We start from the raw sequence: 26,762 nt of genomic DNA, 5'->3' as shown, positions 1-26,762 counted from the left end.
AAACTGAGGCAAACAGGTTAAGTGACTTTCCTGGGGTCACACAAAAAGCATCTGAGTTCCAATCTGAGCTCAGGTTTTCCTGACTTCACGCCTAGTTCAGGAACCCTGCCCCACCCCACCCCCCATGTGAGACATAACCACTAATGAAGGTAAGCAGTGCTAAGGAGAATGCGCTTTATTAGGAAAGGACTAATGCTCTCACTCCCAGCATAGAGATGGACGTAGGGTTGCACTTGGTATAGGGAACTCCAGGTGAGGAGACTGTTTACTTAACCAGCGCCCATCAACACCTTCGCAACAACTTACGGCATCAGTGAGAGCACCAAAAGTTTTAGGTTTCTTGGTCAGCGTCACACAGCCAGGTCTTCCTGATGCTAAAGCCAGCAATTCAACTCACTGAGCCTTGCCATCATAGAGGAGGAGCATTTGGGTAGTGGACAAAGTCCGGGCAACTTGGGTTTATAACCCACCAACGTTAACAGGCTGATTACTTCTCTGAATCAGGTTTCTCATCTGGAAGGTAGGTTTCATAAAGCCTTGGGATTGTTTGAGATTCATTTGTACCATGCTTTTGCAAACTTTTTAAACCACTGTGTAAACATGAAAAATGTTTACATGTAAAAATGAAAAAGGACCACTGGAGTCAGTAGGAAGAGGTTCTTCCTGAAGAAGCAGCAGTTGCTCATCCTATTAGGAATCATGAGGTGGTTTCATCAGACCAATGAGTAACAGGAAAAAGACCAGTCATGTTGGTTGATGATGCCTGCCATTGGTACTAAAGAAGTCTGTTTTCTTCTAAGGCCATGTGTCTCTAAAACATGGAGTACCTTCCCAAAGTTGTCAAACCCAAGGACTGTCCCACCCATTTCTTGTGACTTACATGGCTACTAACAATAGCACCAGAATTCATTGCTAAGGGCTACTGAGTCATGGCCAAGAAAGTGAAGACTTCAGGGGCACTAGTGGAATTGTTCATTGGTCTGCCAATAGAAGGCAAAGCTAGTGACCTGGATGGATTTGGGATTTCTGGGCCACAGGTTGAAACACAGGAATGATGGACTCTTGACCTAACAAGACTAGTAAAAATGTATTGGCTGGAGTCTTGCAAATCTGATCAACAGAGATTAGGACTAGACCAGTGATTTCATTTACATAGGTAACTTCCAGGTGAGAAAATTCCCACTGCCAGTGTAGGTCATTATCCTCTGCAATTTATAGTTTTAGAGAGTTGCCTATGAGCACTGAGAGGTTAAGTGAGTCCCCCAGGATAATACACCGAGTATGTGTCAAACCCTTGAACCTGGGTCCTCCTGGCTCAGAGGCCTGCTTTATCCACTACACCTTTGGCATCAAATAGAAACAGGGCCTTTGGGCTTCATATCAACTTAGAAAACCACATATTGATGTTATGTGTGTTCTGTTGTATTTTTATTTTGTTAAATATTTCCCAATTACATTTTCATCTGGTTTGGAGGAGTGTTGGGCTGCAGGACTGTCTGATACTTTGCACTACCCCATGCTGCTCCCTCTCAAAAGAAAGTTAAATGAAAAAGAAAAAAAAGTTGGAGAAAACCCCCTAATTATCAATAATAGCAATAGAGATACCCAGAAATTCACAAGAGGTAAGATCCAAAAAAGGAATAGCAATAAAAATCTGTGGGCTTAGATACATACGCTTTTGTACACCCAAAATTTGGGGGGCAAAGACGAGGTTAGTGATAACAATACAAGGAAACAAAATTCGACCATAGGTCAAATCACTGAGACCTGGTGGGATGAAACCCATGACTGCCTTTGGAGAGATTCCAGAGGAACAGGGTGGGCAAAAGGGGAGGGGGGAGAGGGTAGATAAGGAGTAGCGTTGTATACTACAATATATACCTATTTTTAAAAATCCAGGAATTGGAAGAAGAAAACATGGTGGAGAACATTTGCATAAAGATCACCAGAGACAGAAACAGAACCAATATTGTCATTGCAACATCTTTTCTGGACAGAAAGGAAATGAGAAATTTTGGAAACATCCCAAGCCTGGCATAGTGATAGAGGACTCCAATTATATAGACGTGCACTAGTGTAGCCAACACTGTCTTGGCCTTCCGTCAGAAAGCTAACAAGATAGCTAACATGTTGGATGATAATATCAGATCCAAAAAGGTTCTGACATGCTAGATTTTTGAGCCAGATCTAATTGGATAAAATTTAATAGGGATAAACGTAAATTCTCACTTTTGGATTCGGAAAACTAACTTCGTAAGTGCAAGATACAGATGGTATGGCTAGACAAAAGTTCATCTGAAAAGAGATCTAAGGGTCTTAGTGCATTGAGCTCAACAAGTCAAGAATGTGATATATAGCAGCCAAAAAATGTAATGTAATCCTAAGCAGCATTGAAAGAAGCAATAGTCTTATACCTGACCGTGCTAAGGCTGCATTTGGAGGATCAAGTTCTATTCTGAATGCCACATTTCAGGGAGTACAGTGATAAGCTGGAGAGTATCCAGAAGAGGGCAACTTTGATGGTTTTTCAGTCATGTCCCACTCACCCCATTTGGGTTTTTCTTAGCAAAGATACTGGAGTGGTTTGCCAGTTCCTTCTCCACTTTATTTTACAGATGAGGAAACTGAGGCAAATAGTTAAGTGACTTGCCTAGGGTCACACAGCTAATAAGTGTCTGAGGTCAGATTTGAACTTGGGAAAATGAGTCTTCTTGATTCCAGGCTTGTCCCCATATCTACTGCATCACTAGCTGCCCCACTTTGATGGTGAAGGGTCCCAAAATCATGGCATGTGTGGATGAGTTGTTTAGCTTGAAGCATGCTTGATGACAGCTGGTTTCAAGTATTTGAAGTGCTCTCCTAAAGGTTAGAGCTGTCCCAAAGTAAAGTGGACCACAGGTAGATCAAAATCGTCTTCACATGTGGGTTAAACTAGAAGACTTGTGAATCCCTCTCAAATCCCAGATTCACTTATTTGGAGGGGCAGTGAGTAGAGCACTGGCCCTGGAGTCAGGAGGACCTGAGTTCAAATGCGGCCTCAGGCGTTCGACACCCTTACTAGCTGTATGACCTTGGGCATGTCACCTAACCCCAATTGCCCTGCCCTCTCCCCTCCAAAAAAACCCAAAACCAAGACACATTTATTTGGCAATATTTCCCTTTGAGGCAAGCTAGAAATCAATGGCTTCAACTTTTTCTGATACTGGGGAAGCAGGAAGTTTTGCCCTATTTTTCCTCCCAGCAAACTTGAGGTTCCTGCCCTACCCTGGAGGGTTCGGCTCAGCAGACTTACTCTTATCATCTTTTGGAACTATGAGAGCCTGACGACAGGGGAAGGAAGAAGAGGAAGCTGCTGCTTATCCAGGAAACTGAAGTTCCTAGGGGTTCATGCATGTGCTCACATGTACATGAAGGACACCTGGAGGCTTTAAGGCAGGCAACAGCTGTTCCTTGAGGAGCTGACCCTAGAGAGCCATAAAAAATAACTACTCGCCTACAGAACTGTGAAGGGTTCTAACGGAGCCTGGGAAAACATTCGGTTCAGAAGTCACCAAGCCAGGGTTGGCTGGACAGGGGATGGAATAATGGAATTTTAGAGCTGGAAGAGGAAACCTTAGGGAACACTTGCTCCAAGCCTTTGTATTATCTAAGTAACTTGTACAGGAAGGAAACAGACCCAGAGAGCAGGTTACCAACAAAGCTAAGACCACCTGTCCCCTTACTGCTAAGCTTTTCTCCACCTTGTCCACACCATGCTTCCTCTGCCAAAGGCTGGGGTGGGTGAGATAGATACCTGAGGACTGACTCTTAGGATTAGGGGTAAGGAATTGGTGGGCTTTATAACCTCTCCTTGGAGGACGCTGGAGATGGCTGGGACAAGGAGGGAGGACAGGGGAGCCCTCACACACCTCAGTTCATGAAATGCTTTTCTCTCTGTCTCCTTCCCCACACCTAGCACCACCAACCCCTCCCCTCTCCAATTACATCCTCCAGGCTGTCAACCAGAGGAGATGGAGAAGTGGCAACAGGGGAAGGGAGGACTACCTTGCCTAGCCTTCCCCTTCCCCAGTAGAGGTGCCAGAAGCCAGGGACTTGCTCTTGTCCTCCCCTTTGGGCTCTTGTTCTGAGGGCAGGAGGAGGGCCGGGCTAGGGCTGGAATGGCGCTGCTTCCTCATGAATGGAAACACTCTGGAGGGACAGACAGACAGAGAAAAGAAGGATGAAGGCCGGGACCCCCAAGGGGCAATGCAAATTTGGAAGCTATTCTCTAGTCTTGGCTCAATGAGAGACCTCTCTTCATTCCATGGAATGGGATAAGGTGAGGTCGACCTGCATGGTAATTCCCAATTCCAACTCTCTCACACGATAGAGTGGTTATTGGTGGTAAATGGCCTCCTGTCCCTCAAGCCCCTCTACACCCGAATTTTGGAGTTTAGGAAATAGAGTGAGTTAGGATCAAGGCAGGGGGATGGGTGAAACTCACCGTTTCTTGGTCTCAGGTGGAATCACGGCCTCTGCCAGGAGTGTCTTATACATGTCTGACTTTAAGAACCTGGGATAGGAGTCCTGAAAGACAGGCAGGACCACCTTATTCCAACAGCATTCCTTACACAATTGTTTGAGATTTGTGCTTTTACTTCCCAGGACCGTAACATCACCTTACTTCCCAGGACCATAACATCGCCTTCTAAGAAATTGTTCAAGTGGTTCGGTATAGAATCATGGTCTTGGAGATCTAGTCTAATGCCCAGGAAGCTGAGGCTCACAGAGATTTATGGGTTGCTCAAAGTCACAGGTAGGAAGTAGCAGAGAGAAGATTCGAACCCAGGCCCTGTGACTCCAAATTCAGAGTTGTTGCCACTACTCCATGCTGCCTTTTTAAAGATAGATGCCTCCAGAATAGAGGAATGTCCAAGTCCACAGCTTCCTCCTCAATTTGATAATCCCCACCTCCAGTCCCCCTCCCACAAGACTCTCGAACAACTTGTGAGGAAACTCCATTAATGATCCCATTACTCTGTGCTTTCTTATAATTATCTTCAGAATAATTGTCAGATCTAACTCAACCCAGAAGGGCAGCTAGGTGGTGCAGGGGATAGAGTGCCAGGTCTGGAGTCAGGAAGACCTGAGTTCAAATGTGGCCTCAGGCACTTACTAGCTGTGTGACCCTGGGCAAGTCACTTAACACTCTGCCTCAGTTTCCTTATCTATAAAATGAGCTGGAGAAAGAGATGGCAAACTGCTCCAGGATCTCTGCCAAGAAAACCCAAATGGGGTCACAAAAAGTCAGACACCACTGAAATGACTGAACAGCTACACTACGATTCATCTCAGATGTCTACTAACATCTATTCTCCTCGTAACTGATTTTGGTTTGGTTTTGGTTTTATTTTTGTTCCCTGTTTGACATTTGTGTTTTCACTTGTGTGTAGCCTTCAACTCAAAAGCTTCTTGGTAGTTGGTGGGAAATAAAGCATAAGTGAATAAATGGATGAATGCACACATTCCAAGCCCCAGGCATTTAAAATTTTTCTAAGTTAAGGGTCCCAGCCAGTGGGCTACTTGACCTTCAAGGCATGAAGATAAGCTTTTTGTATTTCTCTATGACAAATGCATGGTTTTCTAGCTTAAACCCAGCCACTGCCCTAACAGGGAGTTGATACTTTCAGATGGGAACGCTTTTGTTTTTCCCAACTTCACCGAACCCCTAATCCCAGCACCTTTTTCATAAGCATGTAGATATGCATCTGGGCATCATCCATGACGTAACGATGGGGTCTGCGGATCCCTTCAAGTGTCTTCTCCATAGTCTTGCTGTCAATGTTGACCCAGCGTGTGGCCCCAGGGGCAAGAAACTGTCTGAACCCCAAAAGGTAAAGAAATATGGACAAATTAGCAGAAGGGCTTGCAGCCTGTGGCCTGCCTTTAAGATACTGTTGCCCATCGAGGCACTGGGAAAAATCCTCTAAAATTGCCTTGGCTCTTTCACCGTGCCCCCCCCCCCATTCAGGGTCTCTCTCTCTCTCTCTCTCTCTCTCTCTCTCTCTCTTTCTGTCTGTCTGTCTTTGCCTCTCTCTCTCTGTCTGTCTGTCTGTCTCTGTCTCTGTCTGTCTCTGTCTCTCCTCTCTCTCTCTCTCTCTCTCTCTCTCTCTCTCTCTCTCACCTTCCCCACCCTTAAGTACGTACTGTGTAGCTCGTTCTGGTTCCCACCTGGCTAATAGATTGATCCTCCCATAGTTTTAGGTGACCTATTACCTGTCTCAGGAATGTAGATACTTTTAAAAAGAGTAGAGAGAGAGACAAGGTCCCTGTACCCTTCTATTCTGTTACCAGGAACCTGTATCTTGGTTTACTCCATCCTCAGGCTGTTCCTCCCCTCCCCTCACTCAGCAGGCTCAGCCGGACCACCTAACACCTCAGAATATCCAGGGGCACCTCTTTGGCTAATCCCACTCCCCTTCATCAGAGAGGGAATTGGGTGCACCACTCCCAAAAGGAAGCATTAGTTAATTTGGCCTCAACTGAGGAGTGGAAGGGAGGCAGCTTGGGAGTCAGTGCTCCCTCAGACATGTCAAAAATTTCCCATCCTACCCTCACCTCAGTAGATCCGCATATGCATAGACAGCAGAGGAATGGACCTAAAGACCTCCGAAGAAAAACCCCTTCTGACGGGAAGATTCTCTGTCCAGTCTCTGCCCCACCCACCAGGAGTGAAGGAACCCAAGGAAAGTCAGGACCCAGAGCAGGGGGCGGGGGAAGAGGTGAGGCTCACTGGTAGACAGAGTCCACACTCTCAGCAATCTTGGACTGTTCCCCATATCTCAGGTCCTCACATGCTTCCCAGAAGCTCAGGTTCTCAGCTGGGTGGGAGGGAGGAAGGGGTGACCAGAGATGAGATGACAGAAGGAATGTTCAGGGAGAAGCCCCAAAGGCCCCCAGCAGAGTGAGCTGGGGCCCCCGACTGCACACCTAGTCATCCTCCTGAACATCCTCCCATTTCCCCCCTATCCCCACTGGCTAGGGAGGAATAAGGAGTGCTTGGCTCACAGTGTTCTGGTGAAGAGACAAGGCTCCAGGGAACTGGGAGAGCTGGAGAAATGAGAAGGAAAAGGCTGAGCCCGGAGCAGGAAGGACATCATCATGTCAGGCATGCTAGCATCTAGGTGGCCAGGTAGAGTATTGAACTTGTAGTTGGAAAGACCTGAGTTCAAATCCTACTTCAGATACTTAACCTGTTTCTGTATTTGTACCCTGGCTGTTATCACCCAGGATCCTCTTTGGTCCCTGAATCCCCTACAGGAGCATGACCAAGGGTGGAGCTGGGGGTAGCTGTCTTACCACTGAACTCTTTCTTGAGGAACTCCATGAACTGTATATGGCCCAGAGGATCCCCCAGGAGCTCTCCGAAGTTAAAGGCCCAACGCTCAACCCGTAACTTAGTAGGTGTCGTCACCCTAGGCAATAAATGTGTATGTGGTGGCAGCTCCTTTTATGTCCCCATAACTCTCAGAATTAGAGAAATGGATCCAGTGCTCATTAGGGCAGGTACTATTCAGGTCCCTTTAGGATACAGACCCCTAAATGGGAGGGCCTCGGTGAATTCTGGAGCCAGATTTCCTGTGTCTGGGCCCATGGTCCCCACCAAGAATCAGCAATATGTATGGGATGGTTATCCTACTAGAAAGTAGGGTTGCCCAGTCCTCTCCACTCCCCCTCAGCAGGTGGGAAGAATACTCACGTGGGTGCATTCATTGACCAGTAGTCAGTATCATCAGTGATCCAAGGATTACTGGGCAGGCAGCCAGACATGATGGGGTCATGGGGCATGTACTGGTCATTGAACTTAAGATATCTGGGTGGAAAGAACCCACAAGGATAACAAGAATATGCATTTAGAGCTGGGAGAAAACTTGGAGGTCAATTGGTTCAATCCCCTCATTCTACAGATGAGAAAACTGATAAATGATATGCCCAAGGTCACAAAGGTAGTAAGTGGCGGAACCAGAGAATGCAGATGATTTGGAGGAACCCTACCCACTCAAGAAGGCCTTGTAGAAAGGAAAGGGCTGCTCTGGTAAGAGTGAGCCCAGGAAAGGCCAGATGGTGATTTAGAAAGCAGGGGAATACGGGTGAGGACAAAGGAAACATTTGAGAGAGATTTGGGGTGGATGCGTATGACATCCCCGTCCTCCCACCTGCCCAGACCCTGTTCTTCCCAGTCCGGAGGCACTCACGCTTCCAGGCAGATAGAAGACTTCACCCTAGTCCTACTCATCGCTTTCTTACAGTACTCGATCTAGGCAGAGGCACAAGAATAAAGGGGTGAGGAGGGATCAGCTCTAGCCAGCTTTAAGGTCCCCAGATCAGCCAGAGACGACTTGCCAATTGGGTGGATGGAGACAGTCGAGCCTCCCTTGTCTTTAATCTTTGTCCATATTTACCCAATTAGGACATTTTAAAGTGGGGTATGCCCATAGCCAGGAAGTAACCAGATTCCACCCACAGCCCTATCGTCCTGTCTCCCAGCAGGCCTCAGACTAAACACAGGTTCCCCCAACCTGGAAGGCTCCCAGGGCCCCACGATGTGTTCCCCTCCATAGAATCCAAGGACAGTCTAAGCGCTTACCTCTCGCTTATAAAAATCCATATTTTTGGTCTGAAAAAGATTAAGACAAGTAAGGTGAGGGAAAGGCAGAAGAGTCTGGTGAATGGGGGGCTATGAGAGACCCTAATGAGCAATGACTTCTTCTCTCTTCCCTCTGACCCACAACCAGAATCGAGGATAAGAAGGAAGCATGATTAGTGAGCGAGTTACCTACGTGGCACAGCGGATAGAGCAGATAGAGACAGGAGAACTTGGGTTCGAATCCTGATTTAGACTTACTAGCTGTAAAACCCTGAGCCAATAACTTCACTTCTGTCTGTCTCTGTTTCCCCATTTGCTAAATGGGGATAAGGATAGCTCCTCTCTCACTGAGCTGTCGTGAGATTAAAATAAATGCTAGCTATTTTTATCTCATAGGCAAAAAGATACCGCGCTCGTTGGATAGAACTTCTCCCCATCAACACTGATGAAAGCAAGCTTACAGTCTTTCCCCCACGTTTCTGCTCACTTCCTTAGTCCCAAGCCCTGGCTAGACTCTAACCCTACCAGCCTCTCAGACACCGGAGCCTCTGGTGCCCGGGAGAGTGTGGCTAGCTCAGCGGAGTCCACCCCCTGCTGTTGGGAACGTATCTGAGGTCACAGTTCAGGTATATATAAATGTCTGTAATTTCGGAACTTCAGAGAACCTTTTTAGTCCTGTCTAACTCTGTGACCCCATTTGGGGTTCTCTTGGCAGAGATACTGGTGTAATTTGCCATTTCCTTCTCCAGCTTTTTTTACAGATGAGGAAACTGAGGAAAACTGGGTCAAGCGACTCGTCCAGGGTCTGAGGCTGGATTTGAACTCAGATCTTTCTCACTTTAGCCCCACACTCTGCACTACAGCCTCACCTAGCTGCCCATGGAGACCCTTAGAGGTCATCTAGTTCAATATTCCTATTTACAGACAAGGAAACGGGCCCAGAGGGGAAGGAACCTGCCCAGTCACATAGAAGGTTGGAGACCAAGCTAGGATTAGACCCACTTAGCTCCCATCCACAGCGAGTCAAATAAAATAAGTTGAGTGCTAACGGGAATCCTTGTTCACATCTCAACCTTTCCATCCCAGGGAGCTACTGGAGGGCCTTGAATGGTCCAGTATCTGGCTGCAGCTGAAGGCTATAGCCAGGTAGGGGTCCAACGTTAACCATAACAAGGCCCAAAACTCTAGCGCAAAAGAATGGACTGGACTTGGCTGGAAGGGAAGAGGCTTTTGGAACTCTCTTTTTAAGACTCTAGAGTCCAGGCAGGGGGAGGGGAAAAAGATGGAAGTTTCTACTTTCCAGGGCCTTCCTCATTAGAAATCTCCTGTGCCAATAAAATCACAGGTCTGATTCTAAAAAAAAAAAAAAGTTAGAAAAGGAGTTCAGCCTGGTTCCGGCCTATCTGAAGCAACCAACCATTACCAGCCACAAGACAATCTGCTGTTGTCTAATTCCTCCCCAAACCTGCTGTTCCCATATGGGGCTTTATAGCTCCTGGCCCCGGGGAACGCAGCACTACCTCTCAAATCAGAGGACCTACAACCTGTCTCTTACATGTACTAGCTGTGTGGCCTTGGCCAAGTCACTTGACCTGGGTGTCAGCTTCCCCAACTGTAAATGAGAGGCTTGGGCTAAGTGGCACTCCAGGTCCCATCCAGCTCTAGAATGTATAATCTTAGGGATTCTTGTTCCTAAACACGCTTCTCATACCTTTAATCATCCTTCACATTGTGGCTTCAGTCAGTTCCTTCTTTGTGTATGTTTAGGGGAGGGGCTTGGAGAGAGAGAGGGTATGGGGTGGGAAATCAGGGACATGAGAGGTCTTGATCCAAAGCCAGAGCTGGAACCCAGCTAAAGAGGGAAGAAGGGAGATGGGAAGCAGCGGGGGAAAAAGAGGCTGAGGTCAGCTCCCAGTATAGATCCAGAAATCCTGCCAGAGTCGGCCGTCCTTGCAATTCCTCCATTGGGTAGACAGGGTAAGGGTTATTTCCTATAACCTGCCAGGGCAAAGGAGGTCCACTCACCATCTGTACCCTGGTGGTATAGCAGTTACCCCGCTCAGGTCCCTGCTCCATCACATTCAGGGCTCCTGGCTGACAGAGAAATGGGGGGGAAGGAAAATGGAGGCATCAACTCTCAACTTCCTACTGTCCCCCACCTCCCCAGACCCTCTGTCCCCAAATGGGTTTCACAGCTCCTAGTCCCCGGGTACAGTGGAATGAACACTGCTGCTAAAGTCAGACGACCTACAACCTATTTCTGATATGGTAATTCTGGTGGCCTTGGTCAAGTCACTTGACTTCTGGGTCTCGGCTTGCCCAACTCTAAAATGAAGGAGTTGGACTAAGCGGCATCCCAGGTCCCTTTTAGCTCTCTATAATCCTTGTTCCTAAAAATGCTCATCGTCATCATCACCTTAATTATTCCTCACATTATGGCTCGGGCACAACGCAGCCAATTGGGCAAGAATTTGGGTTCTGCTGTCCACTGCACAGGGCCAGGTCCATAGTGCAAGGTCTCTCCAGGCCCATAGCCACTGCTTCCTGCTGGAGGGTGGGAACGAAGCCAGCCTCAAGACAAGAAATCCTGTCCTGTCCTCATTTCACAAAGAAGGAAAGGGGAGCTAGGTTCCTGATTAACCTGGTTTGGGATGAGGGGAGGTGGGACAGGGCAGGGAACAGCTTAAAAACTAAACACTCTCTAGGGTCTCAGCTCCCCAAAACCCTACTGGGTGGCTCCCAGAGACTGTGGTTACCCTCAGCTACAGCAGAGGGAGACAGAGAGTAGAACTGACCCCAGGCTGGCCTGAAGAGTGAGGAGTTGAGGGAAGCCGATCATGTCCCAAAATCCATCCATCCACTCTGGCCTCCTCTCCACAGCTTCCCGCTCGGCGAGGCCCTGCCAGCCCCCTACCCCGACTCAGTTGGCCTCGGAGAAAGTTTGTCTTCTGTGCTCCTTTTCCTAAGCCCCCCACTGAAATCCCCTTCGCCATCTGTCATTTCCAATGTGCAATTTCCCCCCTGTCTGCTAGGCCTTTCCTCTTTCTTCCCCTCTCTACTAGTCCAGATCCCTCTCTGGGTAGGGAAGGGATCCTGAGGCCCAGAGCGGTCAAGCGATTTGCCTAACATCACAAAGCTCCCTGGTCTGAGGGGCACAGGAGGAGAGTCTCTCACCGGGGGCCGATTCACCAGCCAGTAAGTCTGCTCCTGGCACTCAGTGACAATTCTGTCCCCTTTCCGGCGCTGCTTGGCTGCTCTGAAGGGAAGGGAAGATGATCAGGCCAGAGAGGAGGGAAGATGTTGGGTCAGACAGAGATCAGGCTGGGGATGTGCTGATCTCTGGGGAGAGCGTGACTCTAATCCTTGCTCTCAGAGAAGATTAAGCAGAGTTGGGAAGGGGTGGGGGTAGAACCTAGGGGTGGTTGGATTAGCCGACACTCTCCCCCTAACATCTGGAAAGCCTGCTGACCGACATCTGGCCATCCCATTTTCTCTTATCTCCTTTCCCAGCTGAGTGGCTTAGGTCCTGGTTCTGTATCCTCCAGAGACCCATCCCTCCCCCACTCCCAGCCCCCCACTCTAGGCAGTGCCAGGAGATAAGCTAGGAGGGCAGGGGAGTATTTGACACAGTCCCTGGTCCAGACCACAGACTCAGGGGCCATGGCCAGTGTGGCTATGGCCTGAGACAAATGGGGATAGGGGGTGGGGGGGAAGAAGGGCAGAGAGATGCTCACCTCAGCTGCTCCCGGGCCTGCATCACTACAAAGTCCCATGTGTGATTGATCTTCCTATGCAGCTGGTTATAGTAATCCTGTAGGAGGGAGAGGAGGAGAGGGGCTCCAGTCAGGGGGCCCCCTACCCAGCCCTACCCCTGCCTCTGCCTCTTGGCTGTCTCTTCAGGCCCCATCCCCTCTAGGAGAGAGAGGCAGGGGATAGAGGGCTCTGAGGCAGTTCTGAGTGGGGCCTAGCCAAGAGGGGAAGGAGCTGGGTGGTCTGTGTGTCATCTGCATTGAAGAAATCAAGCCGTTTCTATATTCCAATGGGAATCCCCATCAGTAGGGAGCTGGATCTGAATATATTGGACAGGGGAGGTGGGGCTGGGACCATCCTACCTTTTCATGTTCTATCAGGTCCCCTTGTTTCCGTATATTCTTCTTGGCCAAATAGATAGCTGGAAAGGCAGACATGACGTGCACACACGTGTGTGCATGCATGTGTACTTGCTCACATACATGCATATGCACCATAGACAGAGGGCAAACACCCCCACCCTCCCCACACCCCTGTGCCCTGTAGCACCATCGCAGGAAGTCTTACCTCATCCCTGGAGTCCTGAGCATGTGCCAATCCCACCTGTTAGTGACTTAAATCCTGTACTTGATATAAGAATCTTAAAAATTCATGAGTCTCACTGAAAATGAACTCCTCTGTCCTTTAAGATTATCAGACAGATTAAAAAATGGGAAAATAATTTTAACTTTCTGTACCATTATCAATGCAATTTTTGTGTAAAAATCCAATTAATCTTTAATTAATAAATCTTTAATCCAATTTTGAGAATTTATTATCCAAAACATATTGCTAAACTTAAAACTTGAACCCAGAGCCTGAATTTCCATGATAGATAAATTTTGGCAACCAATCATATACATCTGCATATAGTTCTTAGAAAAATCAGACTAATCCTGTTGCTTTTTCCAAAATTCACTATTCCATTTTATTAGAAAACTTATACATTATATCTTTGTCTTATTACTTTGTCTAATCATTTCTCCCTTTAGAGGATTTCATCCCTATATTAAAATTCGCCCATAAGCATAGGTTAAAATTATAAGATGGTCATACTTGAATCCTGTTATGACAACTTAGAGATGTTCCAGTATCAATCTATTATTTAATGGATTTAGTGTTGTGCTTACAAAACTTCTTGATTATAGAAATTTGCTATGAAAAGAAAGGGAAGGACAGAGTTATAACATAACACAGGGGAAAACTCCCTTAGCTCTGCTGGAAAAAAAAATTCCCTTAGCTCTGATTCTAGGCATGAGTCAAATCTGAAAGCCAATCATGTAGTCACAGAGTGTTGTTAAAGGCAAGGCTCAGGATTAACCAGGTGGGAAATTTTCCTTTTCCAGAAAGGAAATAGCACAAGAGGGAAACAGAGTCAGAAGGCTACTACATAGGCCATGTCCTAGATTGTCCCCAAAACCTTTCCCAGGCATAAACATCCACCTTTAAAGCAGTTTTCAGAATACCACACATGCCTTTTGCGACTATTGGTTTTATGACAATTTCGACAATTATCCTGGTAAGTAAATCCCAAAACAACAGTAAATTTACAGTCCAAGGAATTTTTGCCTAAAATAGCAAAATTTCACTAACCACTACTTAGAGCTTGAATATGTTTCTTGACGTTTCCATAATAATTAACATTTCGTTAATCCTTTACTTATAAATTAAAACTACCCATATTCTGGGGCTTCAAACATACAGCAAACACCTAATAGTTGACTCATCACTAATATGTTGAAGCCACATCTTTAAGCCACCCTATATACTTTCATAATAGCCAAGATTTTCAAATGGAAATCTGCTACTATACTAAATATTATTATTAGCAGTAATAGCATTACTATTATTATTGGCTGCTTATAACTAAATATACCTCGTTAAATATTTAACAGTTGTCAAATATCTAATTTCTTAATTAGGTCCTTGTAAAAGCCCAATGCATATGTAACAAAATCCACATTAAAAGTTGCTTTGTCTGACATTATTTCTGGAGAATTTAGAAATGCAAAATAACCCAGACCAGATGACATTGATCATGTTTCCAAATGATCACATAAAAGTCATTGGGCTTATTATCTTTGGCATTTTAAAACCACTTTAAAGCTATCAGGTATAGAACAAGTGCATTAAATTAGAGAGATAATAAAAACGTAGTGTTTAGCATACGCCAGCCACTGTGTTAGCACTTTATAATTATTGTTATCACAATTCTATCGTTTTGATCTCACGATGGCCCTGGGAGACAGGTGCCATCATCACTGTTGTCTTTACAAATCAGGAAATTGGGGCAAACGGAGGTAAAATAGCTTGCCCAAAATGACAAAGTAATACATTTCAGCAGCTTGAACAGAACAGGGTGGCCTCACCGAGGGCAGAGGTTGGCTGGCACCCAGACTCTCCCAGGCAGCAGCTGGCCCTGCCCTGAAGACATTGACTGGGCTTGGGGAGGAATGAAGGGAGAAGAGCTGAGACCCAACGGGCAGGAGCCCTTCAGTGAATAGCTGTGAGACTTTGGGTAAAGTCCTTCACCCTCTCTGGATCTTGATTTCCCTTAATTGTAGAAAGAGGGAGTTGAACTGCATGACCTCCTGGGCCCCTCAGAGAACTGACATTCTTGTGAGCCTGCCAGTCTCTGGACACCCCCCTCCACCACTATTAAATCATTCAAGATCTGTTAGCCACAGCCCTGCCTCTGGCCCTGACCCACTTACCATAATCCAGTTCAGCAGCTGGCCACTTAGTGCTCATCCAGAAATAGGGTGTCTAGGGGGGAGGAGGTGGAGAGCAGGACATCAAGGGCTGGAAATAGCAGAGTGGGATCCCCCATCTCCTCTCCTCCTTCAGGAAGGCTTCCTGGAGGACCCCAGACCTTATTCCAAACTTGTGGTCGAATCAAGTCAACAAGCTCTAATTTTTAAGCTCTATGTATCAGGCCCTGTGCTAGGTGCTGGGGATACAAAGAAAGCCAAAAGACATTGTCCCTGCCCTCAAAGAGCTTATATTCTAATGAGGAGACCACATGCAAATAACCATGTGCCTACATGTTTTTTATAGGATACCTTGGAGGTAATCTCCTAGGGAAGGCCCCAGCATTAAAGAGCACCAGGAAAAGGCCTCTCAGATAAGGTAAGATACTGATTCCTGGAATTGTACAGACTGGTACAGAGCCAGATGCTGTGGATGGAAAGGATTAGTGAAAAATTAAACCTAAATCTTAGGCAGAAGCCAGATGCTCTTTCAGAAGGATGGAGAAGCAGAAAGATGCTCTTTTCCGGAGCACAGCATCCCTCCTTCTTCATGAACAAGTATGTGTGGCCTTTCCCACTCACCTGATTCTTCATTGTGGCATTCAAGGCTCTCTGCCACCTAGACCAGGGCCCCAAATTACCCCTCTAACATTATCTGCCCCTACTGAAGACAGATCCTCTCTATTCTCTAAACTGGGTTTTTTAAATTCCACCTGCCTTTGCTTATGTACTTTCCCTCAACCTAAAATGAAAAAGGGAAGAGCTCCAGCCCTGGAATGAGGGGTCTCCTAGGCTCTGCCATTGATTCATTTGTGTAATCTTGGGCAAATTCCTTTTCCTCTCTGGGCCTTTGTTTCCTTAACTGTCCAACGGGGACAACAATACGTGCCTCTCTTACTCCACAGGCTTGCTGCAGTGATCAAACAAAACGGTGCTTTGTAAACTACAAAGCCCTGTGTACTTTTGAGAGTGTTATTTAAAGCTAGAAAGACCTTAGAAGCCCTTCGGTCCACTTCTAGGTCTGCAGCCCCAGAGACAGAGGAAACTAGCTTAAGGTCACACACAGAGGAAGGATCAGGAATGAGCGAAGAATTTGGAGTTAGAAGTTCTAGGTTTGAATCTCAGCTCTGGCCCTCATTTCCTGAGCAAGGCATTTCACTTAGCTGAGCCTCAGTCTTCCCATCTGTTAAATGGACAGTTTTAACTAGAAGGTCCCCAGTTCGAAACTCCTATGACCCAATTCCCAGACTCAGCCTACTTCATCATTTCCTCTAAGTGAGGTCTTCTGTAGGGTGGCACAAAGCTTATTTTGGCACTAAGACAATCCAGTTCCTTATCTCTCTCCCAAACTCACATCCCATGGCTACCACTCCCTTCCCCACAGGAAGAGGGTGGAGCAGGCCTCTGGTGCCCAGCCTCCTCACTAAGAGTCCCACCTTTGGGGGACTCCATCTCTAGCTGCAATTAACTTGGCCGGAAATGGGCTCCCCGATCGGCATTAGAGATGGCTCAGCTGTCCTCCCTGGCTAAGTAAGCCCCCTGCCACCCACCCCAGCACAGGTGCTGAAAGATATGGGAATAGGGAAGAAGAGGATGAGGTAGTGATGATAATAATGGGATTTTAGGGCCACACATTAAAGCTGGAAGGGACTCCATTTAACAAATCGGGAAACCGAGGCCCAGAAAAGTGAACTCTCTTCTTCAAGGTCACAGCACTTGTAATAAGCAGAAAAGCTGAGATTTGAACCCGGGACCTCAGACTCCAAATCCTTCTCACTTTTCTCTGGCACTCTGTGGTCCACAAAGCTCTCTGTTTTATAACAATCCAATAAGAGAAATGGTTCAAGTGTTAGCCCCACTTTACAGAGGAAGAAACTGAAGTTCAAAGCATTTTAGTGGCATGCCCATCACCATACACTGTTAGGATGGGAGTGGTAGTGCCAACTCTGAGCCCTGAGCTTCCACTCGCAAGTATGGTACTGTACCCACCACCACCTCGTTCCCCCTCGTTTGCCATTTTTATAAAGTAAAAATAATATGTGAAAAATGCAAATCAGGTCTTTTGCTTTAAGTGAAGAACTGGGAGAGGGGCCAGCTGAAATCTAGGAGGCCTAAGTGGGGTGGGTGAGGGAGAGGAACTGAACTACACCTATCTAGGCGTTAGCTCCAGCCCCCACAACACCAATCCTACAGAGCCCCTCCCTCTTTGAAGCCAAACCCAGGAACTGGGTGCCCAGGGCCTTTGCCAGGTTGGCTGGCTGGCTGGAGGATGCCCCACCTTGAAGGCTGGACACCCCTCCACCACCACCACCATCAAAGCATTCAAAATCTGCTGTGTGACCTCGGGAAAGGCCCTCACCTCTCTGGGTCTTGAGTTCCCTTAATCATAGAAAGCTGGGAATTGAACTGAACGGCAGCCTCACCTGGAATCTGTAAGGGGAATCATCTGCTCGGAGCACAAGGCATCGAGGGTCCTTCAGGGGATAGATGTAGCCATGTTTCACAATGAGATTCCCCAGGTGGAGAGACTCTGCAGAGGGAGATTTGGGCTTAGATCACCTCTGGAAAAAGGTATCTAGTTCTAGGGACCACATTTTTTTTTTTTTAATGTTGATACCTTTGGTTTTTACATAATCTCCCTTCTAAATTTATCCCTCCCCTCAGTTCTTTTTTTAAAAATGTTTTATTTATTTTATTTTTAATTTATGGAATAAAATGAGCATTTCCATAACGGTATAATAAAAAAGATGATTACACATGAAACTGTAAATCTATTATGTACAACTTGCTATTACTTTTAAATATAAAATAAAGTTCTCATGTAAATTTATTTTTTTCCTTTTTTTCCCTCCCTCCTCCCCACCCTAGAGATGGCTACTATTAGATACAAATATGTGTGTATATATGTAAAATCATTCTATTACATGCTTCTATTTATCAGTTCTTTCTCAACCCTTCAAATGAGTCTAACAATGCATGGGTAATCCACACCTAAAGTTCCCCAGTTCTTTCTTTGTTCTGTTTTTGGAGGGGGGAAGGCAAGGCAATTGGTGTTAAGTGACTTGCCCAAGGTCACACAGTTAGTAAATGTGTCAAATATCTGAGTGAGGATTTGAACTCAAGTCCTCCTGACTCCAGGTCAGTGCTCTACTCACTGCACCACCTAGCTGCCCCTAGTTCCCTATTTCTAAAGTAAACTTCATAATACGAGGTGTCCCAAAAGTTTTAGTACAGCTTTAAGTCTTAATATTAGCTTATTATGATTTAAGCCTTAATAGCTCCCTACCCTGATTAAATCCTAGCTCTGTTCAAAAACAAAACCATATGTGCCCAGCACTACAACTACAGAGACACTAATAACATCTAGCATTTATGTAGAACATTAAATATTTGCAAAATATTTGATATATTGTTTAATAATAATAATTTGTTTTTGTTTAGTTGATTCTTTATGACCCCATTTAGGGTTTTCTTGGCAAAGATGCTGGAGAGGTTTGCCATTTCCTTCCCAACCTCGTTTTACAGATGAGGAAACTGAGGCAAACGGGGGTAAGTGACTTGTCCAGGGTCACACAGCTAGAAAGTGTCTGAATAATATATAATAGTAGTATATAAATAAACAGCTATAATATTTCTAATAATAATAATAATAACAGCTAACATTTATATAGTATATACTCTGTGCCAGGCATTGTGCTAAGCACTTTACAATTTATTATCTCATTTAAGCCTCATGACAACTGGGGGAGGTAGGTGCTATTAATCTCTCCGTTTTACAGATGAGGAAACTGAGGCTGAGATTAGATAATGAGCCTAGGGTTATGTATCTAGGAGGTGACCAAGTCAGAATTTGCACTCGAGTCTTTCTGACCCCAAGTCCCCCACTATTCACTCTACAGCTAGCTGACTAACTTCTGCCCTTAAAGAGCTGTACACATCAAAGTGATTAGAAAGTATATACAAGTTTTATACTATTGCATATGTATAACCTATATCAGATTGCTTGCTGTCTTGGGGAAGGGGGAGAGGAGGGAAGGAGGAGGGAGAAAAATTTGGAACTCAAAATCTTTCCAAAAAAATGAATGTTGAAAATTGTCTTTACATGTAATTGGGGAAAAATTCTATTAGAATGTAAAAAAAAACCCTACAAAGTAATATCAGGGTGGGGAGGTGTTAGATACCAGGGGGAACCAGGAAAGGTCTTGTATAAGTGCCAGAGGGAGCTGAAATTGGAAGAAAGCAAGGGATTCTAGAAGAGATTTCCTCATCTGTCAGATGAAGCATTTGGTGTATTCCTGCACTGAATCCCATGATCCTTTAAGCCCTAAGTGAGGAGAAAGAGGAGGAGGAGAAGGGTGAGAAGGAGGAAACGGAGAGGGAAGAGGAGGAGGAGGAAGAGAGGGAGGAGGGAAGGTGGAGAAAAGAAAGGGGAGAAGGGGGAGGAAGAGGAGGAGGGGAAGGGAGGAGGAAGAGAGAGGAAGAGGAGAAGAGATGAAGGAGGGGAAGAGAAGGAGTAGGAAGGGGAGAGGAGTGGGAGGAGGAGGGGAAGGAGGAGAAGGTGGGTAGGACAGTAAAGGGAGGAGGGAGAGGAGGAGGAGGAAAAAGGAAGGGGAAGAAGAATAGAGGGAGGAGGAATAGGAAAGGAAGGAGGAAAAGGAAGAGAAAGGGGAGAAGGGAGAAGTAGAAGAGGAGGGGGAAGGGAGGAGGAAGAGAGGAAGAGGAGAGGAGAGGAAGGAGGGAAAGAGAAGGAGAAGGAAGGGAAGAGGGAGAGAAGGAGGGGAAGGTGGGTAAGAGGGTGAAGAGAAGAGGGAGAGGAGGAGGAGAAAAAGGAGGGGGAGAAGAGGAGGAGGGAGGAACAGGAAAGGCAGGAGGGGAAGAGGGAGGAAGAGGAGGAAGAGAAAGGGGGGAGGAATAGGAAAGGGAGGAGGGGAAGAGGGAGGAGGAGGAGGAAGAAGAGAAAGGGGAGAAGGAGGAGATAGATGAGGAAGGGGAGGGGGAAGGAGGAGGAGGAAGGGGAGGAGGAAGACAGAGTTAGTAAAGCCAGGGTGATCAGAAACTTCGGGGAAACCGGGGAGGGATTCTGTGTCAGCCCAAGCCAGCCTCCAGCAGCTCCCGACCCAGACCCCAAGGTTATTCTCAGTTACTGCTTCTGCCCAAGTGCCCCCCTGCTACTCAGTCTGGGTCTTCGCTGTCTTCCAGTCTCCTGAGAGGAGTCACCTGTTTCCTTGCAGTGGGTGCAGAGCAAATACATTCAACCCTGGTCCCCAGTGAGGACAAGATAAAAGCCCGACTCTCCAGTCCCATTAAAGGCTGCTGGAGGGAGGGGCATCAGGCTTCCAGAGTGTGTCACAGGATCAGGAGCCTGAACTCTGCAGGAAAACACCCCCACTGCCCTCATGGAGGTTCTAATCCGCATACAGTGCTCCCCAGCCCCTTCTGGAAGGTCCCAGCTCTTTGTTAGCCTCACCTCGCCTCCACCCCAGCCCCCATCCTCTATAGATTACAGAATCTCGGAGCTGGAAGGGACTGCCTAAGGCATCTACCCCAACCCACCTACCCAACCAGCTGTCATCCAGCTTTGCTCCAATACCTCTGGCATTGGGGAACTCACTGTCTTTGGCAGCTAGCTCACTGCACTTGGAGATTACACTTCCTAACAAGGAATTAAATTAGGAACAATAATCATCTCAAAGATTGGACTGAGCCCTCAGTGTCCTCAGGAGGAAAGAAAGAGAAGGGTAGAGGAAAGACCATGTTTGGTGTGGCTGTGGGAGACTGCAGTTAGGAACCAGCCCAACTCGGTGCCTTTGCTGGTGGGCAAACGAACCGTGGGTCTCTCCTGCTCCCCAGAGGACCTGGAGGACAGGGGCAATATTTAGTCAGTCCTTCCTGCCTGAGGAGAAGGAAATGGTTCCTCCCAACCTTAATATTCTCTTACCTTCCTCTGAGATAGAGAATTTCTGGATGAGCCACTCCACAATGTCACTGCCTTTTGAGAGAGACAGAAAGAGAAGGAGAAAATGAGACAGAGAGAGACACAGAGATGGACAGCAATATGGGGAAGACCAAGTTAGGCCTAGTCCTGATTTTAGCTCCCTTTCTGCCTCCCCTCCCCCTTCTTCCTCTGTTCGAAGAGTGAGAATTTGGCAACACTGATAAGGCTGGTGAATAGGCTGGCAGGAGGGAGAGGCAGATGCAGGAGAAGGGATGGCATAGGCAAAGCTGAGCAGCTCAGAAGGTGTCAGACCAGGCACCCCCTTCTCCAGACCAGTGGGCAGGGTTTCTAAGGCTGGTGGTGTCACTGGACACCACACTCCACCTCCACCTCCATCCATCCCACAATCAGATAGGGGAAGACACTCCTCATTTCTGGGGTCCCAAGGGAGGGCTCCAGGAGGGACACGTGCTGTCTCACTCTGTTAGCTGGACAAAAGCCTAGGGAACCCAAGCACAAAATGGAGATGAGATGGGGTGGGGTCAAAAAGTCAGGGAGATTTGGGGTAGGATGGAAGCAGCACTGCTCTCCAGCAAGAAGAAGACAGAGCCTTGGACCCCAAGCTCTTCTCAGCTCAATCCCTGCCCCCAACCTGATGCATAATTGATAACCAAGTGCATTAATGGGAGAGAAGCTATGGGGGAAGGGCAGACCAGCTCTCCTTTCAGAGCTGAGGGCTGGTGGGCTGGGCCATCAGCACCCCGGGTCTCATATCTTGGCACTTCATCGAAGGGATTTTACCAAGCTGTGGGGATCCTCAGGGCCTGGTCAACTTCAGCATGCAACAGACCTGCCTTTGCTGTCTCTCCCAGAAACCTTTCCAAATAGTCTCCCCTCTCCCCAGACTAGACATGGGCACCTTAGAGGCTTTCTCCTCTCCAATCCCCTCAGGACTACAGGACTCACCTGTCATGGCATGGGGAATCACTGTGATGAGCAGGCGTTGATTCCGCATCTTAACACCCATGTCTGGGTCTTGCATGCCCACAATCACACGCTCCATCTGCGGAATACAGAGATGGAAGGATGAAGCCCCCCTAACCCACCCCAATAAGGCTACGCTGCCCTGGGCCTTCATTCTGTTGGTTCAGGGAAGGAGGTAAAGTCTGCCTGCCTTTGGTCTTCTGTCCCCTAACCCCTGCACCCCTTTCCTCTCTCAGTGGGCCCCACTTCTCCTTGCACTTTAGGGATCCAGTATTCTCTCAGTTTCTGCATTATCAAAGTCTGCTCCCAGGAGTGTTTGCATTTTAACTAGGGATCAAGTCAAACGAATGAATCTTGAACGGTAGAATTTCAGGTACCAGGTTCTAAGTAGGAGAGGTCTCCTTTTGGTTGGGGAGGTGGACAGGAGGGACTTCAGAGCCTCTGAAATCACTTTAGACCCCCTCACAAGCAGCCACATCTGCTTCTGTATAAAATTGTTCCTCCTCTCTAGGGGACTCCTCCGCTGTGCTCCTGGGGGAGGAAAAGAGGAGGGACTGCCTAGAGAGCTGGGCAGGAAGCCAGAGGCAGAGGAAACACCAACCTCCTTTTTAACATTTTGTCCCAGGGGCTGAGAACAAGATTCTTGGGAGGGCTCCTGGTTCTCCTTCCCTCCCCACTCCCCCACCAAGAGGAAGAGCAGGGCTCCCCCTCCCCCAACCTTCCCTCCCGGGGGCCAGGGCAGGAGTCTAGTCTATAACCAAGCAAGCTGCTTTTATTTTTAGAATTTGACTAAATGCCTTCCCAGCTCAGACCTTGGCTCTCTTCAGGGCCAAGGGGTAGGATGGCGCCGATCAGCCCATGGCTCTGCTATCGAGCTGTTTATCCCTTCCCAGAGATCAACAGCCAGGCCTCCCTGAAAAGCCAATGGAATGAGAGTGCTGGGGACAGAGAGCCTCTGGGAAAGTGGACTGGGAGGCCTTTGAGGAAGCCCAGGAGAGCCTGTTAGTCAATGCTAGTTAGTTCCAGAGATTCTTGTAGATGGAGGGGTAACGGAACTTGGAGAGATGGACCATGAAGGATCAGACTTTTAAAGAATAGTCTAGGAAAATAGCCAATCAAAACTGGGGGGTTGGGACTTTTTCCTTACTGAATCCCAGCTTCCTCATCTGCAAAAACAGGGGTTGGACTGATGGTATCTAAGGTCCTTCCATATCCATAAGCTAACATTTCCTGTTCTAAGGACCCCTTCAGCTCTGAAATTCTATATTCTATGCTGTAAGCATCCTTCCACCTCTGTCATTCCATGTTCTATATTTTAAGGACCCCTCCAGCTCTGACATTCTATGTTCTATATTCTAAGGACCCCTCCAGCTCTGACATTCTATATTCTATGTCCTTTTTTTCTGAGTGTGAGAAACATGGTTTTGGGGATCACTGGACTTCCCCAAATTGTGAGAACACACGACTTTGGGGATCACTGGACTTCCTAGGCAGGGCCAAAGTCCTGAGGAAGAACCCTGTGATAGTCCCTAGGGAAGGCTGTACAGACCACAGGACTCCCAGAGGAAGACCAAGTGGTAGCCCCACCCCCTTAATCTGTGGGGATCACCTAGGTGGTCAGACCCTAAGGAGGACCCAAGTGATGGCCCCTTAGGAAGGCGGTAAGATCGCAAGGCTCCCGAGACAGGGCAGGAAGTCCCAAGTGATGTCCCCTTAAGAAGGCTGTGCAGACCACAGCGTTCCCCAAGGGAATTCGGAGTGGTAGCCTTCTTAACACCATAGTGGGGATCACAGGACACCCCAAGGCAAGATCCAGGAGTAAGCCCAGTGAGCTTCTGCTGCCTATTGCTTTCCTTCTGTTGACCTTAGGAAGATCCATGTGATTTACCCATTCTCACCCAAAGAACTCAAGACCAGAGTGGGCAGAGGAAGGCATTTTATTACGCTCCTCGAGAGAACAGGTGCAGTGCTCACGGGAACACTCACACTGATACAACTGCAGGAGCGGGGGTAACCATTTCCTCCACTCCTGCTAGAGTCATGGTTAGTTTACAATCTTTGTTTTTTACATAGTTTTCCTAGGTTATACAGTTTATACAGGTAGGATAATAAGGATACAGAAGCAAAAGTGAAGTTAATTAGATTTTCCTTGCCTTAGTTTAGGATTAAACTACATTGTTTTACTTCCCCTACTTTCCCTCTTTAACATATGCATATTATGTGAGTCAGTAGGCCTGGATTCTTGACCAAGACCAGACCCTAGATAAGCTTGAACTGGTTCAAGGGGTTTGGTCTCCCTAATTCCCCTGACTGCCTTCTCAAAAAGCATGCGCATGTGTACAAGCCTCTGACCTCTCACCTGACCGACCTTGAGGCCTGGTTTCTGCTAAAGCTGGGGTGGTGGGGGTGTAAGTACACCTTTAGTTCTGGAGAAACAAAACTCCTCCTCCCATTTCTTACACTGAGTAACTTAATAATTTTATTAATAATGGCAGTGTTTTAATAAAAGGATGATCATTTGTCCATCTCCTGCTTAGACCAAAGATCATTATGGCAGTGGACTCACAGTTTTTATTCCCTTCAAAAAGTAGGGTGACAATCAACTCTGATTGGTTAACAATGAGAGAATGAATATCACAATAAGGGGCTGGATCTGAATTTTGATTACATAATTTACTTCTAAGTTAATCCCAGCCTTGGACAATCTATTCAAAGAATTTATGGTTACCCCCCCCCCAGGGGGGGTACCTGAGGGGAACATGATGGCTGCCTCATCTGGTTGGAGTCTGGAGAGAGGAGAAGGTTAGATCAACCTTCAGAGACTGAGGTCTTGAAATGAGGATAAAAGCAAAAGAGGCAAATCTGAATCTCCCCAAGTCATTGGTTATTAACAATCATTTCTCTCAGAGGATGTTTATTATGGTAGAACAGTGACCTCCTCACCCATGGAACTCCAGTTATCTAAATATGGTTGTCAATAGTGATGTTCTATATTCTAAGGACCCTTCCACCTCTGACATTCTATGTTCTAAGGATCCTTCCACCTCTGATATTCTATATTCTATGCTAGTCTATATTCTTTCTTCTAAGGTCCCTTCCAGGTCTGATATTTTATGTTCTGTGTTCTAAGGACCCCTCCAGCTCTGACATTCTGTGTTCTATGTTCTAAGGACCCTTCCAGCTCTGACATTCTATGTTCTCTGCCCTAAGGTCACTTTCAGCTTTGACATTCTATATTTTGAAGTTTCTTCCACTGCTGCCAATCTATATTCTATGAGAGCTAACCCAATTTTGTCAAGTTATGTAAGGACATAAGAAGAATCCTAGGACCTGGACAGACTTTAGCAGGGACTCATTGCTTCTGGAGAAGGACCAGGCTAGGGACCAAGGGAGGCCTTTGTCAAGGATGTTTGGGACCACAGCAGCCTCTGGCCAGAGCCCCAGATGTAACCACAGACAGGATAGAGGAGAATGACAGTGCTACTCCCAGAAGGGTGCGGCAGCAACCCTATTCATACGCACATACATTAACCTGCTCAAAGGGAACCCAGAGCCAAGAGGCTCTCAGAGAGAAGAAAGGGAAGAGCAGGAACAGGGGAGAAAGGGTCTGAATCTGGAGATAAGGGGTGGGGAAGGTACAGCAATGACTCTTCTGCTCCCCGAAAGAGGAGGCAAGTTAAGACCACTCAGAACCAATCAGCCAGTTGCCACTGGAGGAATGTTGCAGGTCTCATGGCCAAAAAGCTTAGTGTCCACAAGCTAAGATTGTTCATGCAGAAAGGACCACATGACAAGGTATCCCCAAGGTCCTCTTAGGGAAATGGGTTTTTCCCAGGTTCCTCCCACAGCACAGGGCGTCTGCTAGGTTGGACCTCTTCTGGGTTCTCCTAGAGCACAGGGCACCCCCTTCCCAGGTTCGTTCCAGGTCAGAGGGTATCTACTAAGCCTTTTAAAGGTCCCAGAGGTACTCCCCACCCAAGGTCCTTCCAAGTCACAGTGTCTCTGCTAGACTGTCTTGAGGGACAGAATCTCTTCTCCCTCAACCCTCTCCAAGTTCTCCCAGGCCATAGGACCCTCCCTGGGCTCCTTCCCAGGACACAGGCTGCTCCAAACCCATGGCCTCTTCTCCCCAACAAAGAAAATGTGGCTGCCCCCCAGTTCCCTCTTTTGAATCCCCTCCTATCAGTTGTCCAGGGAATCAGTAGACAAGAGAGATGAGCTCATTCTACCTCCCGGGGGAGGATCATGGGATCACCAGGCACAGGGGGACAGGATATAGGCTCCCTGACCCTCTTACCTTGCTCAGACATGGCATCTGGACTTTGTAGCTGCCACCCTGGTGGAGGGTGTTGATAGTCATGGCCCCTGCAGGGGCAGGCAGGGCTGGGCCAGGCAGATCGAGCAGAGGAGAAGAAGGAGCAGGAGGAGGAGAGTCAGAGAAAAAGAAGCCGACCCAAGCTACTGAAAGCTCTGGGATGCTGAGCACTGAGCTGGAAGCCCGGGGGGGTGGGGGGAGTGGGGGTGGGGGGGCATCCCGCCCACTGCCCCACCCGCCCACTGGCCTCTTCGGTTCTGCTGCCACCTGCTGGACATTTGAGGATGGGTCAATTGAGGCAATTGGAGGAAGAGGGGACCCAGTTTGTTGTGGTTATTCAGTCAGTCCTTTTCAGTCATGTCT

General features: G+C 47.3%; 1 protein-coding gene across 2 annotated transcripts; it reads right to left on the bottom strand.

Moving 5' to 3' along the window:
• Nucleotides 1-1,406: 1,406 nt before the first annotated feature.
• Nucleotides 1,407-26,448, bottom strand: RGS11 (regulator of G protein signaling 11). Of its 2 annotated transcripts, XM_036739434.1 has the most exons (17): nt 26,382-26,448; nt 22,067-22,163; nt 21,104-21,154; nt 17,589-17,695; nt 15,130-15,181; nt 12,739-12,797; nt 12,361-12,437; nt 11,801-11,882; nt 10,652-10,720; nt 8,627-8,656; nt 8,235-8,296; nt 7,739-7,852; nt 7,339-7,454; nt 6,773-6,860; nt 5,721-5,859; nt 4,484-4,566; nt 1,407-4,188 (listed from the first exon to the last, which is right to left on the bottom strand). In XM_036739434.1, exons 1-17 carry the CDS (start codon nt 26,442-26,444, stop codon nt 4,050-4,052), a joined length of 1,428 nt encoding a protein of 475 aa, XP_036595329.1. In that variant the 5' UTR covers nt 26,445-26,448; the 3' UTR covers nt 1,407-4,049. The 2 variants fall into 2 exon arrangements, with proteins under 2 accessions (XP_036595329.1, XP_036595330.1); XM_036739435.1 differs by lacking the exons at nt 15,130-15,181; nt 17,589-17,695; nt 21,104-21,154; nt 22,067-22,163; nt 26,382-26,448 and adding an exon at nt 12,944-13,975 and having other exon boundaries at nt 3,066-4,188.
• Between the last annotated feature and the right edge of the window lie 314 nt (nt 26,449-26,762).

This window comes from Trichosurus vulpecula, chromosome 9 (genome assembly GCF_011100635.1).
Source record: "Trichosurus vulpecula isolate mTriVul1 chromosome 9, mTriVul1.pri, whole genome shotgun sequence".
In the NCBI taxonomy this organism is placed as follows: domain Eukaryota; kingdom Metazoa; phylum Chordata; class Mammalia; order Diprotodontia; family Phalangeridae; genus Trichosurus; species Trichosurus vulpecula.
Note: the sequence above shows the minus strand (reverse complement) of the source record. Positions and strands in the feature narration are given on the sequence as shown.

What these genes read in the sequence shown, in the direction of transcription:
- RGS11 (XM_036739434.1), bottom strand. Translation starts at nt 26,444, where the DNA reads ATGACTATCAACACCCTCCACCAGGGTGGCAGCTACAAAGTCCAGATG. An exon ending in ACCTGATAGAACATGAAAAG is followed by an intron (nt 12,438 to 12,738) that starts GTAGGATGGTCC and finishes TCCCTCCTACAG; the next exon opens with GATTACTATAACCAGCTGCA. An exon ending in CAGGCCCGGGAGCAGCTGAG is followed by an intron (nt 11,883 to 12,360) that starts GTGAGCATCTCT and finishes CCTTCCCTTCAG; the next exon opens with AGCAGCCAAGCAGCGCCGGA.